Source organism: Cuculus canorus, chromosome 5 (genome assembly GCF_017976375.1).
Source record: "Cuculus canorus isolate bCucCan1 chromosome 5, bCucCan1.pri, whole genome shotgun sequence".
NCBI lineage: Eukaryota > Metazoa > Chordata > Aves > Cuculiformes > Cuculidae > Cuculus > Cuculus canorus.
Window position 1 is genome coordinate 28,157,957 of NC_071405.1, and position 17,464 is coordinate 28,175,420.

The following is a 17,464-nucleotide window of genomic DNA, read 5'->3' on the forward strand; positions in this document are numbered from 1 at the left end:
TGGAGCTCACATGTGTAGGCTGGAGAGTAATATTTCCCTAAAAAAGACCATCTTTTTAAACACCAACCACATTTTTGCGTGTTTTCATTTTGAGTCATTTAATGAATAAATTGGAAAACCTCAGGGAAAGCATTCATTCTGCTCACAGTTTTTCACAGGAGGAATGTTTACTTTCTCAGCAAACTCCTCTCCTACAATTATTTGTTCTGTTCAGATCTTTGGGGAGCCTCTCTGCACATAAAGTAGCTGAAGAGTGGTTTTGCTGTCCTTTACTGCTCCCTCCCTATGCTGTTGTCCTATAAAGCAGAGGGAGTAAGAAGACAGCTCTTCACTCTTCTCCCACTGCACTGGAAGGAGTCTGCTGCTGAAAAGTGGCCAGATGACACATTTTTGTAAAAGCACCATGAGTCTCCCCTCTTTACCATAGAAGCCTCATTGCTCAGATCAATCAAAACATAATCAACACCAGCGAGGCTTCAGCTGTTTTGGCCTCTGGGGATGCAGAATGACCATCAGACCCTGAGCGTGAGCATCTCCCTGCTTTGTGCTGGCATCAGGACCTCAGCAGGACAGAGCCAGTTCCCAGAGCACCTCTTTCCCATGTCACACCCCTCACTCCAAGGGTCTGCTGTCCTTGCAGGGGAGAGGAGGCGGAGAAGCACCCCAAGGGGCAAAAGCAAACTCACTACTCCATGGCTATGACACGTAATTGTAGCCAGGAGGCAAACGTATTGTTTTTGTCCAAGGGGGAGGTACAGCCTTAAAAAAACCGCAATCTTCCTAAGTTGTTTTTAGTTTCTCCCTGTATAAAAGTGTGTCAAAGTTGCATATGTGTTTAACATTTACTTCCTTTTCCTAATGAAGTTCAGCAGCTGGGTTATCCTACATAATGGTGCCAGATCTTAAAGATTTCCTTGTTCTGAAGCAATCGCTCAATTGACAATCTGTGTCATCAATTAAATTGCCTTCAGGGAGAGAGGAGAGCTGGAGGCAACTGGACAATGTAATGAGTCGGTGCGAAGGGCAAGACAAGGCTGTAGCATGAGTCCATCCCAGAATGGCTCCAAGCCCTCCCAAACAGCTGTATCTTTGCCACTTGGAGCATTTACATTCTTGGGAATGAACTCAAGCAGCTTTCAGAGTTGTTTGGAGTAGGGAGCGAGCACAAGGAGATCAAATTTACTTTCCACTAGTCGATGTGCTGCCTTTGCCACGGGCCAGCCTGTTTACAAGTTGGCTGCCTGGAGAACTCCAAGGAGTGAATACAGCTGGGCAGGCACCTTCTGATACAGCTTTTCTAGGCTTGGTCTTGTTCCTCTGTGCCAAATCATTCATAACTATCAATGAGTCCCAGACCTCTCCTCTCAACATAGCATCTGACGAGCCCACAGAGATCCTTATGTGCTCAGATTTCAGACATCCACAAAAGGTGCAAAAAATCAGCAGGAAGGCTAATTCTTCACTGAGCTCCGCCTGTGGTCAGGGATAGGCCCAGATTTCTGCCTGGACCTGGAGGTTACATTTAGTGCAGAAAAAGGTTATTAGATCCTAATTTCTGCTTCCATTATTTCCCAAAAGACACTTAGCAGAACTGAGTTATCTTCCTTGTCTAAAATCTCTGGCTACACATGATGTTTAGCTGCCTTCTCTGTATTTTCAAGGCCTTGTGCTAAATTTACACAAGAAGGAGAATTTTATCCTCTTGACCATCATTTTGTGGGTTATACATTGACTGCTGTGGGCACAGTGTGATCTAAAATTCCCATTCACTGCACAGCCGAGTGGGCTGAGGCTAGGAAGACTAGTTTCTTCTTGTTACCTACTAGAACTTCACGAGCCCTTCACGTGAAGGGCATGCACCCTGAAGGACGCTGCTGTAGGTTTCCAAAGAGTTAGGACCACCTCTTCCTTTCTTATACATTAACTTAGGCAAGTACTTCTTAAAAACTGTCTGTTTTCAACTGCACAGGTGATTCTCCAGAGATTTTAGATAAGTGATGTCTTTGCCACAGTGCAGCGCTTCCTAGAGACGTCCAGTCTGAGATGTCTCTGGCTCTTCCTTGGTTCTTCCAGTCCTGCCCATCTGCTGCTGCTTTCTTTGCTCTGCCCAGCAACAAGTCCAAGGAAAACACCTTGGATTTATTGAGATAATAATCAAAATATCAATAATAAAAATTTTTGGGACTGAAGTTTTTGCACCTGAATACTCATGAAGGAGAGATGTAATTTGCTGCTTCATGTGAAGATTAGGAGAAATTTCTTTGTGCTCATTAGAGGAAAGCACCTTTTACTACTTACATGTCTTTAATAAAGGGAGATTTCTGCAATTCTTATGCAATAAAGGTGGAAAGCACTTGGTGAAAAGAAAATCACAACAGTGAAATATGAACCTCTTGCTTGTGTCACTGAAATTGCAGAAGGGAATTACCGCTTTCACAGGGTTCGTTTAAGGTATACTACTTAAGGTAATAGGGCCGGACAATCTCATTAAGATTTATTTCGCCCTCACTTAAACATGGGTTCAAAAGTACAGCTGGAGCTGTACTGGCTTTATCTTTGGCTTATGGAAGAGATTGGAAAAAGAAGTAAACAGAAAACAAAATCAACTCAATCTGCTGGGCCATAAGGCTGTGGTATATAGTGAACACAGACTTGTATTCAGCATGCTTGGAGGCTGAGGAAATCAAAAGAAACTTTTGGCCTTTTTACGTTGCATAATCTTTTTTTCCTCTCACTTACTGAGGGGGTTATGCAAAACACTTGCCTTTCCTAGTGGTAGTTCATCACGCTCACTGGACTTGTTCCAGACCTGAATTTGTTCATACTCATTTAAGAAATGCACGGTTTAGGAAAAATATATTTTCAAACATTTCAGCTTGTGTTGCAGATTCCCTAAATAGTCTGAGATGTTTACAAAGCTTCCAGCACATCAGGCTGTCCTCCCCCTAATAATGATATGTGGCGACAGTAATCCCTCTATCATGTTCTAAGCGCTTGTTGTTGCTTCTGTTGAAGTCATCCAGGTTGTGGGTTATTTGGAAGCATATCTTTCCTCTGCTTCTTCAGTCTAAAAGAAGCAGAGGATATTTCCACCTGGGAGAGGAGAATTTGCTAGACAGCTAATGCAAAAGCCCACTAAATTTGCTGTGGTTTCTTTCTGGTAAGTGTGAACAGATATACTTGGATGCTTCAAATGCTAGAGAGGGGCTGCACCTACCAGAAGAGACTCCTGGGGCCTGTGGGCTGAAGCCCAGGGACTTTTGTGATCAGACACTTTTGTAATCCACTGGCCAAGCTTATGCTGCAAACACCGTCCAGTTCCTCTTACGGCTGGCAGCAGCAGAGCCATCCTAGAGCTCACCCTTGCAAGAGGATGGACTGCGGGGCAGCAGGGCCAGCACCAAGGGAGGCTCCAGCAGGTAGATGAGGCAAACAGTGGAAGATATTACCTCAAGCATATCCTTGGCATTGCTTCCACATGGCAACTTAGCAGAGTCCTTCAGTCTGTGAATGGATTTTCTCATTTGGGTAAGGCCCAATGCACTTTCACCATACTCAGATTTGGACCATCCTTTGTGGTTTACCAAAACTCCGGGTAAATTAGTACATCCAGAGGGCCCTGAAGATACCAAGGCAGGGAAATGCATTTAGTGTCCTCCCATACTTTCAGTGAGAGTCTCAGCTGGGAAGTAGATTCAGCATCACTGTTCTCTCAGTATAAATTCCTTGGCGCTTGTTTAATGCATAAAAATGCACAATCAACACTGCCATGTAGGACAGGAAAAAAGATCTGCATGTTTGGAAGAAAACTTAGGGATTAAATAGAAAGAAAAATGAAGCCGGCATTTCTAAGGACCCATCACCATAGTATCAAACCACTATTTACAAAACTTCTTTGTGAAGAAGTTTCCACAGCCTCTTTCCTTCAGTTTCGGTTAAACTCAACACAGTCACTACTCTGGATTTAAAGTCTGTTCTGAAAGGCCTGTAATCTAAACATGGAAACATTTAAGTCATTTACTAAAACAAGAACATGAAGCTGCATGGTGTGATCCAGGGCTGTGTGAGGACCCCCGGGCTGGTCCTGATGAAGCTGCAATGGCCCCATTACATAGAGCAACACTCAGCGAAATCCTTGTGCAAACCTGAGAGCTGCTGCCCCAGAGGAAACCTTTGTGCAAGCCCCAGAGCTGCCATCCTTGGCAGAGAAAAACTCTTGCAAGCCCCAGAGCTGTTGTCCTTGGATGAAAACCCTCATGTCAGTCACAGAGCTGCCATGCTGTGGGACAAAACCCTCATGCCAGCCCTGGAGCTACTGGCCCTGGGAGCCCGTGTCTGGGCCAAAAATAACAAGATCTTCGCGGCAACCTGGTGAGCCAGGTTGTAATGTGGCCCTTCTGCGTCTCTGCTGCTGTGTTTCCAGCACTGCTGAGAGTATGCATGCACTGTCCTCCCTCCTTTGATGTAGGTGCACTCCAGCCTGAAAGCAGCAGAATAAAGCTCCATCTGTTTTCGGTGGCTGAGTTCTGTAAAAAATGGTTCAAACCCTGGCAATAAGGGGGGAAAATTAATTGGGTATTCAAACTTCATACTGCTTTAATCTGGAATTATTAAGGAAATTTATATTTTTAGAGACAATGTTTAACCTGCCAATGTCACATTAAATTGCTTTATGTAAGCTCATTAAGATCTTCTGTACAGTATCATATTTATTGCAATTAGCAAACATTAGTGGCTCAGCTGAACCGCATGATGTTTTTTCAGTCCTGTTACTCTTTTGTTCCTACATCTCCTGGCTGTCATAACCTAAGCATAGTCTAGATTAGATCCTTTCACACATCAGCCTTTCTGTCTGACAAGTCCTAAAGAGGGAGAAATAAAAAAACAAAAAAGGAAAAGGAGTAGAAAATTAACCATTAGGAGACTTTGAGAAATCAAAAGAGCCTCTTAGATTAAGTTCCTCACTAGTGTCAAGGCTAACAGCAGTGCCAGTGGCATTAGTGGCACTAAGTCACTTAATTCTGATATGATTCAGAATCATTTGTAGCTATCGGCTTATTCAGAGTAAATCCTCTTCCTCCCAGGTCTTTTGTTTGCCATCTTTTGACAAGCTACATTGCATATAAATGAACTCGTAAGATATGTGAATGAGGGATACATTTTCATTTGCACTGAAGTTTCATGCATGCAAATGCTACTGTAGAAGTACTAGTAATGAATAGTATTAATAGTTAATGAATTCAATCCTTATTTTAGTTTTGTTTCAGGTTTTTTGAGCCCTTACTCACACACAAAATATGTGAAATGAAAGGGAGGTTTCCCTAAATGGGGACAGAGGTCCATTTTTAGAGATACATAGACCTTGCTCCACTCAGTGGCAAAGGGTGGCCCAGCTGACCCATGTCCCAACCTGGATCCCACGGAAAGGCTGGAATTAAGCCTCTGAGGTCTTTCATGGTTCGTGAGTGAATCAGAGGATGCTAAACCACTTCAGGCCCACAGAGAGCTTGGTTTTCCAGGAAGGAGCAAAGACTGGGGTCCCTGAGTCTCAAATCCAACCATGACCACTGGACCTCCACTACAACTGCCAGCTCAGACATTTCAGCCCAACTTGTCTCTTCTGTGTGTACCCACTAATGCCTGAGCCTTTACATTGCTGAGTAGATAAGCACTGGTACTTATCCTACAGCTTCTTCAGAGGATTCAAATCCTCTAGCAGAGACCATCCTAACTAACCGGGCTGAGATGCCGTGAACAGACTATGTGAAGCATTTGGGAGTGGTGTAGGAATCAGTACTAGACCCTCCAGGAGAGACCTTGACCTTTTCCCTTACAGTGCCATGTGGCTGCACAGGGAAATGGCTGCTGATCCTCTGCCAAGCTCCAGCCTTACTTGGCTTGTTTTCAGTGCTAGACGTTAGCGCTCCTTCCGCATGTGTTCGGTGGTAGCTGGGGAAAAAGTCTGAGTTTTACAATGCTGTTGTTAGAGTTTTTTTTTAAATTTCTCTGGAAAAGGGACGAAATAAAGGTTCCTGTGAAGCTCACTTATTCACTTAACAATTCTATAAAAATGCATCCAATCTTTATCATCTTTATTTGCAAAAACTTACTACACAAGTGCCAGATGTGAAGCAGCAATCAGAAAAATGATTTTTCATTTGCTGTAAACATCAAAACTGCCTCATAAGGTTCAGAGATCAGAGTTTAGTGAGTTCATATTGGGAACTTGAGTGATGAAGATCCATGTTTAAAGGAGGCCCATTCAGCAGCTATTAATAAGCTAGGTTTAAGGGCCCAATTCACAGATGTTTTCTAGTTTTGTTCTTTACTACTGGAGTTGTTTGGATCTCTGTGGAGAGGTACTCCAAGTGCACTGAATACGCGCAAATCCCCGAAAGCCATTGAATAGTGGTAGGTGTCATTGCTACAAGCAGAAATCAAAAGTTGCAATATGCCTGGAGTTAGCTTACTGTCCTGCCTGGAAATATTCACCCCGAGTCTGTCTCATTCCTCATTCAAATATTTTCATTTATTGCAGGGAGCGTAGCTTGGCCTTTCTGTTATGACTGAAGTTAGGTTCCTAAAATCTCAGGATCTCATCTATCATTTTCTTTTAAATTTTTTGATCCAAACATGATCAAATGAAGTGTATCTTAGGTTTGTTGTGTCTTGCAAAAATGTAATCTTTATGGCATGTACTGTTTGGACTGGAAAATACCACTAATATTTGACTTTCCAGGAATGAATTTAAGACACAGTCTAGAGATTAATGCCTTGGCTGATAGTGAGGAGCATTGAAATTGTGACCAAGACAGGGTCAGATTACATAAAAGGAGAAACACTAGCTGTAAAATCCACTACTGCACAGAAAAGAACAGAATATCTCATGGATGAATTTATCAGTATTTCAAAGCTGGTTCATCAGAGATGAAGCTGGCTACAGCACTACAAACTAGAGTTATGTTAGCTGTGATCTCACACTATTTGGTTCACAGAAAAATTGAAAAGGAGGATAAATATTGTCTATAAACCCTGTTGCCAAAGAAAATGTAAGCAGTATTATTTTCAGCTGCTTACTCATTCAGAGGGAGCTACAGCACATGAGTCTTGCTGTGCTTTTTGGCTGCTGGAAGCCAGCAGCTTTCCTCTTTGAGTGTGGAACTGTGCAAGCCTGGCTCTTGAGGGAAAACAGGAATAAATCACAAGTCTGCCGATGCTGCCTTGTTAATATGAAGTGTATAGCCTAAGTGTGTGCAGTAGGAATCACGAATGTGCTGTTGGGGGGGTAATGTTTGAGGAAACTTTCGCAAAAGGGAAGACAAGTCTGCTGGTATCTTTTGTTGAGCTTCAATAGGGACATGTAGTATTATGTGCAGATTGCCTAAGCAAATCTCTGCCTTTATCAGCGATAACAATGTTTCCTAGCAAAGACAGGTCACGTCTGCAGAGAAAAATGAGAAACATGACTGATAAATAATATCAGTGAATGTATCAAGAAAATATTATTTAATTAAAAAAAGTCATTAAAATTTCTAAATAGAGGATACTAAATATTCAGTAACTGTTTCACTACTCAAAGGATTTATTTATTATTCTCCAGTTATCCTACTGCAACTTAAATACTTCACAAAATGATCCTTAGCAGCAAAAATTAAACCAGTTATATTTTATTAATGAACAGTAAGTCTTCGCATCAAAAGATAAAAGATGTCAAATGTGATACCCCATTACAAGAGAAAAAAAAGAAGGAAAGTAAAAAAGAAGGAAAGAGATACTAATCACAGCATCGCAGGTTCATTCCTTCTGGAGCCCACAGTCATGGCCACACTGAGTAGTGAGTGACAGTTTCAATCCCAGGAAAGGACTGTCTCAGATGCGCACAGCCTAAGGGAAACTCTGTGGGAAAAGCAGGTTTTGGCTCCTCTGTGTTTAGAACTCAGGTCAGTAACATCAATATATACTCATTGCTCTGCTCTCTCAGCTAAACCACCTCTGATTTACATACTCTTCGCATTGGAGCAGACCTAAAGAAGCCCGTAGTGCAACTGAAGAAGCATCCCACATTCTTTCCAGGGGCTGTTAGTAATGGGTAGAGCTTACTAAAAACATAGGGTAGTTCCAGTAATATGGTGACATTGTTCCAATTAAACAAAATTCAACAGCTCAAAACAGAGCCCATTTCAGGTTCAAGATGCCTAAAAATAAGCTCAGTTATACATTCATAAACAGTCACTTGCACTATCAGGATGTCACCAAAGGGCCTGATTTAATTTTCTCCCAATCCACGGCCATTTACAGGCCGGTGATTTAAATCCTGGTCTTACCATGACTGTGTATGTTTGGGGGAAGGGGAGTCAAATTACATGAAGCCTCCTTTCTCTCGCAGAACTTGCTGTACCTGGAGAAGTTACTCAGTGCAATTATTTATTACTTGCATAAATCAGACCAATGCAAAAAGTTCTGCCTCTGGAGTTTAATGGCATATTCCTGTTTCTGTTATTGTTGCAACATATCTAACCAGAGAAAAGGATGATTCCTTGGTTTTGTTTGTTGTGGGGTTTGGGGTTTTTTTTTGTTTTATTTTTGTTTGTTTTTTGTATTGCTATATGTTCCCAGAGAAATAATAGATAGTGATTTATTCATGAAACTCCTAGAGCAGGAGGAAGTCATGCTTGGGTCTTGCTGCCATAGAGGGAGAAAAACAGACTGTCCTAATATACTTAGCTAAAGAAGATATAACCCTAGGAAAACAGACTGAGCAAGACTGGAGAGACGTACACAAGCTGGCAGGAGATACTGAGCCAGAGAACAGACTGTTTAGATAGAGGCTCTTATGGGTACTCCCCACCAAGAAATTAATCATCAAAGGCATAACTGGCTATTTTTAGAGTGATGCCTATGCTTCTTTTGCCTCTTACCTCGAGAAAACTGTGAAGCACTACACAGAAGCCATTAAAAATCCATATGGAGCAATGCTGGGCTTCCTTGTATGGATGGGCAGGGCTCAGAATGCCTTTGGCTTGGCTGTACAGCAAGTCTCACAGACACATGTATCTAAATGTCTGTATGTGTGTCCATGCAGAATTAGTTCATTCTCCCAACATACGTCCTCATGTGGTGGGGAGAATGGGGGTGCTTAGGCACCCTTTCTGCAGCCACCTTCCTGCTCCCATGCTTCCCCTCAGCTGTCCTGCAGGGATCAGGGAGATTGCATCTTCTGATATCCTAATCGTTGCTCTGGGTATAATCCTTTGATTTCAGTCCTGAAGATCATGATTTAATCCAATAGTTTAGCCCAATAATAGAAACCAATGGGTAACACAATGTTTGTTTTTATCGTTATATTCACCGTTTGAAAGTAAAGGACTGCAAACCTCTTATGATTTGTGTCAGGGCATTCCATTAACACATTTATCAAAAAGCAAAGATGTCTCCATTGACAGCACTTAACAATTTTCTCTATTACTTTGATGACTATTCACTTTGAATGGAAAGTGCTTTTCCGCACCATTGAAGCATAGCTGGTATATAACCTCCAAGCACTCAGAAATGCTGAGATGCTACAATAAGGAAGGCTTAAGAGAGCACATCCAGTTTTTGGCATGCACTGACCGGCTTCAGACCCCATACAGCTCATTGCCTGCAGTGCTGACGTATCATGCACAAATCGGGACAAAATGTGCCCTGTGGCATCAAGAGCGGAAAAGAGCTATTTCATCTGCCTTGCGGTTTTGCGTGATTACCAAGTAGATTTTACATTCAATTCCTTGTATGAAGTTGGTGATAAAATCTATGCAGGTCTGAGCTTGTTTCCTAAGCTTTTGTCAGATAGCAGAAACAGTGTGTACTTGTCTGGCGGTGGGGGATATGGAGGCTGTAAGTTGAGAGGCTGGTGCTCAAATCCATCAGATCAGCATAAAGCCCCCAGGATATTATTCTTGCTGCAATTACAAGTAACAGCTATCAGGAAAAGAAAGGATAGGAGACTGCCATGTAATGAATAAAAATGTTTCTTTCAATTGTTTGTATGAATGCTGCAAACAAGGATAAATAGTTGTTACTGTAAAGCTCTCAGTGACAAATTGATCCCCATCTGTGTCTCTAAGCAGTCCTCTAGATTTTCCTTATGGGAAACAGTGGTGGGTCACCAGTGTGATCATTTTAAGCTTGGTAAGAGAAAAAAAAAGATCCTGATTTAAGAGTCTCCTTGTGTGACTTTTGCTTATATTCATAAGTGTGTCTCACACAGCCCTACTGATGCTGATGCTAATAGGTAGATGGTAGAGATGATTTCCCTGTGACTGTTAGAGACTGGAGATGAGGAACAAAAGCTCCTTTCTGAGACCTGCCCATCCATCTTGAATGCTCTGACTCACTTCACCTCATGTGGGACTGATTGCTTAGAAAAACCAACACTGCCATCTTTTCACCGTTTTTTCAGGATCACAGCCTTAGGATACACAAAGCATTACTTCGGCTGATTCCATTAATGCTAAAAACACAGGCTTGCTCTTACCCTGTACAAGCTGTAGAAAAGGCTTCTGTGTGAGAGGATTATGGTTACAGTTCAGATGTTCAACATTTCCTAGTAGAAATACTTCACAATGAAGCAACGGCATCACTAAGAGCTCAGTTTGAAAAACAAGCAGTTTGACAAGTCCACACAAGGCATCCCACACAAGCCCTCCAAACTATAAATTCTTTTATTGCAGGACATGTACTCTCCCTTTCCAGTGACCTTGCCATCCTAAGCAGGTTCTTATGACATCACCTTAATGCTGTGGCTTAAAAACAGCTTAATTAATTTAGTGTCTATGCATTGCTGTCTGCTGCCATTGTAACCTTCACATAAATAAAAAGAAGATAAGGCACCTAGCTGCCTCCCATGCAGAGCCCTTTGAGTCCAGGACATAGCCCACCAGCTGCTCCAGGGGCATCGCTGAGGAACATGAAGTCCATCCCTGAGGAACCGGCCCAGGCAGACCCCAGTGGAGGACCAGAATTCTGTGCAGGTCACTCATTTCTTCCATTATTTAATTCCACATTGCCGTTGGCATGGGAATTACCTTGTATTTTTTTATCAGCTGTGATTTTAACTCCATTGACAAAGTAATTAATTTTCCTTTAGTGTGATGGTGACTTGGTGTTAAGTAGTAAGTAGGCAGGGTTACTGCAATGATGTTTAGTCCGGATATGAAATTGTAAGACAGCATCTGTTTCTGTATTGTCTGATTTTAAATACTGTACTACAGCAAGAAAAATTGTTCTGACTCAGTGTTGAGCTCTGAAGAGCTCATAGACTTGTTTCTTTTTAACCAATAACTGATCATGGTGATTGTTTTAGTGTGAGTTTATATCAGAAAGCAGCTTTCCTTCTCTTTCAGTACAGTCTGAAAAGTAGACAGGTGGCAGTAAAAAAAGGACTGTAGGTCTAAAGCAAGCTGTAATGCCATTAATGGTTTAGCTTACTTTAATAAGAAGGGATTTGTTGCTTACTAGACTGAGATTACACATAACTGTACGTTCAGTCAGTAAGGAAAAGAAAACAAGATAAGCAATCAAAATACCTGATTTAAAATATAGTTCATTTTCCTAAGTGGTAGACTTGTAGATCTTTTTGCATTACTCATTAGCTAACAGAAGAAATCCCCATCCTGAGACCTAGCCATGAAAATCCAGGATTGGATTTCATGCAGAGACTAATCTATTTAGATTAAATAGCTGTATTGTCTTTCTTCCTGCTTGGTACATCTTGGTAGCATTCACCAAAAATAAAACTAGATATAAAAGAGCCAGCCCCAGAAATACCTGCTCTGCTGTATCAGGATACAGTGACTGCACATGGCAGCGACTTTGTGGTCTGCAGGTATAATCCCAGGAGGTGCTGTCAGCAGTTGCTGTACACTGGCAAAGCCCTCAACAGTGCTTTGTCTCACAGTGCGTGATGCCTCAAAGCTGCCTGAGTCTGACAACTGGCATTGCAGCAGCAAACAGTATTATCTGAATTATGGATGCATCAAACCTGGACTCTGCACAGTGAGAAGAGATTCAAAACCCCCTTCTAATAACCCCATCACTGTGTTACATAGCATATGACTCATTAGCTGTGAGCAGCTGTGACAGCCCAGGATGCTTTTGGAGCTGGCTGCTTTGTTCAGAGAAAGCTTTACAGAAATGTTATGCTTGCGGTTGTGGAGTAGGGTCAGGCATCCTGAAGATGGAGGAGATCTGTTAAGGAGCCAAGGCACTTCATCCTGGCACTAGCCAAGTGTAGTGCTGTGTTTGACACAGGAGCCATTGAAAGACAGAAGTACAGCGAGATCTCTGAAGCTATCATCTGAAACTATCAGCCTGGGAGGCTGAATGCCAGGGTTTGTGGAAGAGCAGGTATATTTCCTTTCTAATAAAAATCTTTGAGAAGATCCTGGGTCATGCATTGCCCATAGCCTATAATAGATTGATTGAGGAATCCATCCATATGAGTTCTTCTTTGTTAAAAATTAAAAGATAAGATAGCTAGATGTGGATAAATGATACTAATCTTTAATTAAACTCTTGGAGTTCACATTGCCCAACAGAGGCAGTAAGGGAATCACCAGCAGGCTGGGCACCCAGGGGGGATGGGAACAGTGGCTTTTGGTGGGTACCACAAAACTACCCCAGGAACAGTCAGGCTGAGTTGCCTCCTGCACATATTCTGGTATTGACACTGAGCCATGTGTATGCCAGGGCACTTCTCTGGCTTACACCACACACTGATCTTCTTCCCAGGGCCATGTTATCCTCAAGATGTTTTTCCATCTCCTTTAATCAGATTAACCAGCTCCTCATGCTCTCAGGACACTGAGTCTGTGGGATGTACTTCAGACCTTGGGCTGTCTTGCCCTCATATTTACCCCTCCAGCAGCTGCGTGCTCAGAGCAATGGGGATTGTGTCCAGCTTGACTTGCTGGGGCAATCATAGTCTGTCTTCTTTGAGAGGGGCCCTTTTAGTCACCTTGCTGCACCTGTGTTCCCTCCAAAATGGTACTTGAGGTTCCCTTCCCTAGGCAGGTGGCAGGGCAGAGTCGTACCATCTGCTCTGGACTAGTATCATCTCCCAAAACATTTTAAGGGATGCTTGCTGGTAGAAATGAGGTTTTTGGGTCCTTAAGGGTGACATTGGGCACTGTGGAAGGTGGCGAGTGATTGAGTCGGCATCTCTGAACAGGGCAAGCTGCCACGACAGCTGAAGCTCCTGCTTTTTAGCAAGGACATGATGAGGAGTTAATTTGCTGCTAATTCGATGTAAATATGAAGAAAAATGGGCGTGTGAAAATGACCATGAAGATTTCACATACTTCATGGAGTCTGTTCTCTTACTCTGGTGTTAAGATGATAAACGTCTGGTAATGTAAGCCAACTTTTTCATTTGCATCCACAATCCATATATAGCACTAAATGTGTACGCTAGCCAATGAATAAATGTTCCCCTTAATGTGTTTCCTAGAAAAAGAACCCAGTAAACCTCTGAATAGAATCAAATATATCCAAACTAGAATACAAAAGGCTTTTCCATAAATACATGCATTTTGGGATGCCTGTTATTCTGCTCTTGAAACAGAACCAGAGCTAATTGCCAATGAAATCAGCAGTCACCATACCAATCAGATGACCAGCAAACAGCTAACACAGTGTTTACAGGACAAAGTCTGGGCTTTGCTGTGCTCCGCAGCGACTAGAAGCAGTTGTCATCACTACTTTTCTTACTGTTATTCTTCAAGATCTTCCAGCTTTACTGCAGCTGGATTGTGGAGCAGTAATTAATATGAATGCACATATATCTTCCCTCATAAATTATTTCTGACACTTGTTTTAAGTAGGGAAACAAACATATGTGAACTATACAAGCTATAATTGTCCGTGTGGCGTTATTTTTTCTGAAGTAACTTGGATTTAAATGTCAGGTATTTTTACTGTTGCATTCACTATAGTACTAAAATATTGATTTTTGTCCTCCTGAACACTAAATAGCATTTTTAATACAAGTTTTTCTGGGTGGAGCTGTTATCTGTGATGCTGTGTTGCTGGCTATATTGTTTCTACAACAAACATCAGCTGCAGAAGATAAGATAAGGTACCTCTATGCAGCTCCCACCCTCATCATACCAGAGCAGAAAGCATGAACTCGTACATTTGCTGTACTTGTTTTGCATAGCTTTTGCAGTTTTACGTTTACTGTCTGGTTTTACATAGCCCCGCACTTGCAGCACTGCGCTGCAGGTATTTTTGCACATTAGATAGGCTGGTAACAATGGTGACATTGTTACCACCCATTTGCCCCACTCACCAATGATAATACTGGTTTATTTTTTGAAAGGAAAAACATTATTAAGCTAGCAAGTCTACCGAAATACAACTGTCTGTATTCAGAATTCTATTTTTTCCTAAAACTTACAATGTTCAGTATAGTATTTACTTAAGAAAAAAAGCATATTTTTAGCATTTTTTCCTCTAATAATCACTGAATATGGTTACCAGAAACAAGCAGTGACACAGAAACATTTTCATTTTGTAGTCTGAAAAGCCTTCTGGAAACATGCACTTGTGTTGCAGCATTTCTCAGAATACTTGTTTAGATCCATGTGTTAAAGGAAGATATTAAAATGAACTCTTTTTATATGTTATGGGCCTAACTTGACAGCTTTTTCTTTCCTGTTGTTTCCATTGCCCTTCTGAGATATAGAGGATACCATATAGGAACAGTCCCTGGTACGTTATTTGCTGCTTTTGGCTGATGAAGTTTTCCACATCACCATTTCTAGGCTTATGAGCAACAGTATTTAGAAGTGCTGACTCCTAAATATGTATATGTTGACATATTACAGGCACCCACTCAGAAACATTTCTACCCCACTCAATCTTCTGTACTCAAGTCACCCTGACAAAATTCAAGTTTCTTTCATATTCTGATTAGGTGCTTACTCCATGTCTCCTTCTAGCATCCTGTTCTCATAGATGGATGTGGCAGTGTGTCCTTACATTCCTAAAAAGTGCTCAATTGACTGGGATGGAAGGAAGCTGCAAAGCCCTGCCCTGCAAAGCCTTGATTCTCTCTTGCAGTACAAGAGAACGTCCTGACGTCCTCCCTCCTGAATGGAGCCATACTGTCAGCCTGAGCATGTCACCTCATTTGAACCCTACATTACATAAAACGAGGAAAGAGATTTTAATTTATCTAAGAATAACCTCATGAAAGGAGTTTTAAGCCATTTCACTGATTATGAAATCTCAGCCATGAAACTCTTATTCAAGCAGAACTATTGATGGGAAGATCCCTAATACAGCTAGAATAATTTTTCTCCTAATAACAATGAAAACCTCACTACATATTATTACATTTTTAATGAGGTCTTCTAATCCAGTAGGGTTTTAATGATCTCACTGTTGCCAAGTTTTGCTTTCAAAATCCCAATGAAACATTTTCACCAGGCCTATTAGGTAATGCACACAACTGTCTCCTATTCAATGTCTTCAAACTAGACCTTGTCAATGGCATAGATGTTCTTTTTCCATAAATTCCATCAAGCATGGTCTGGAAGCCATAGTTTTCATAAACAGCCATAGTCTGTTCATCTCTGCTTTGTATGCATTTGTATAGCTTGTCATTATCCTTTAACAAAAAAACTTTCTGACTAATTTAGCTTCTTTTTAACATAAAATTTCTGAGTCAAACAGAAGAAATATCATTCTCTGCTGTCGGACAGTTTTCATCCCTTTGTAGGCATCAGGAACATCTTCAGTATTTAAGATGGGAAATCTTGTATTGCCCCAACTAATGAGTAAGGAAATATTTTTTTCCAAATCCCAGAACATGTCAGTTATTTTAATATTTTTGAATATTTCCTTCCTACAGACTTATTTCTAATGGGATAGTTCACATTTTGTTGGGCCAAAAGTGGAAGTTTTAAAATCTATGACTTTTTTCAAGTGCTACTTTCCATAAGGCATTAAACATTTTGTATTTTCCAAAGATTCAAAGATCACAGGGCCATAATATTAAATACATTTGACTCCAAATCAGTTTCATGGAAGTATTGCCCTAAGAAAAGACATAACTTTAATAAGATACTGAAATCTTGCCGACTCTCCAATCCTCAAATAAATGATTGCCATAGAGAGTCTCAATTGGGATGGGAGTCTGAGGGATCATCAGGGCTGCTGGTACCATTTAAGTCTCTGGTTATGAATCCTCTGCCAAGGAATAGCCAGTTCATCTGTTTTGTGGATCCTTTGGTCATTCCTGTTCTATTGCCTTTCTTTCAGTATTACTTAAGAAACAGTCCTGTACTAACCAGAAGATTAATGACATCACCTAATTGGTTTTGCTATCCTTAGAGATGATGGGCCAAATTAATCCCTGTTGAAGCTCCATTAATCTTTATGGGTTTACACCCAAGATTAATTTGTCCCCGTGATACTAATCACTTGCTGTGTGGTCTGTGGAAAATCACTTAACTTTGCATGTTGATTTTCCATCCCAGCTGGAAAATGGGGGCAATAACTCTGTGTTCAGTGAAGACAAATGCTTCAGACACTCCTAGGATTGCTTAAAATGGAAGACACTTCTTAAGAAAATGCATTTTTTATTTCTGAATATTAGTTTCAGTTTGTTAGAATATTAGTTTCTTGCTTCTTAGTGAAGCTTGAAGACAGACGTTTCCTTATGGGTATATGGATGTGCCTGGTATTTATGCCAAGTAACGTCTTGGCACTTTAGAGCTCGGTTGGAATTTATGTACTGATTATCCCAGGCCCTGGGTGTCACACTTCAAGTTTTAGAGAAGTCACACGCGCACACCCAGAGGCAGAATTTGGCCTTTCACTTTTCTGCTTCGTTTAGGCCAATTTCTACAGCTGTTCCTCAGTGAGAATTTCACTGAAGATAGCAGGAATTTTGCTTAAGTAAGGATTACAGGATTAATCCTTCTATCTCCACTCATGTTTGTTTTGGCAGTCATTTAGATTGGAGATCTCTGGAGCTCCCTAGCTCGGGTTCTCTCCATTCTGCTCACAGATACTCATCTAAACGCGCCACTCATGGGTTAAAGTAGCAATTGCGTTTACCAAGGGGCTTCTATATTTGCAGAAAAACGTTCTGATAATGCTACCAATTAGATAAAACTGTGACTTCACATAGATAACAGAAAAGAATGTGCTGATAAGGATTGGAGCAATTTATTTTAGCTGGGACCCACGCTAGAGGTGCATAGCAACCAATTCATCAGTTAGAAGACGAAAAGTACACTTGAATTCTACAACCCATTCTCTTTTAATAACCCCAGGCACACTATTATTCAACCAGAATACATATATGTTGAAATCTGTTCTTCTCTATTTATGCATCTTTAATGTGTCAAATTGTCTATATTAGTGAATATATGTATAATAGAGAAGTTAAAGAATCAGTCATTGTAGTCTTTTC

General features: G+C 41.2%; 1 protein-coding gene across 7 annotated transcripts in view; it reads left to right on the plus strand.

Annotated features, from left to right (window-relative positions):
• Positions 1–17,464, plus strand: part of EML1 (EMAP like 1) — a 124,092-nt gene that overhangs the window by 6,756 nt on the left and 99,872 nt on the right. For 6 of the 7 annotated variants that reach the window (XM_009559161.2, XM_054069007.1, XM_054069003.1 and 3 more), the window contains exon 1: positions 10,836–11,012. The exons of the other annotated variant lie outside the window; for it this stretch is intronic. In XM_009559161.2, the coding sequence (XP_009557456.2) occupies positions 10,886–11,012 (127 nt within the window). In that variant the 5' untranslated portion in view covers positions 10,836–10,885. Of the gene's footprint in view, positions 1–10,835; positions 11,013–17,464 lie in introns of those variants that run through there. 7 annotated transcript variants of the gene reach the window in all.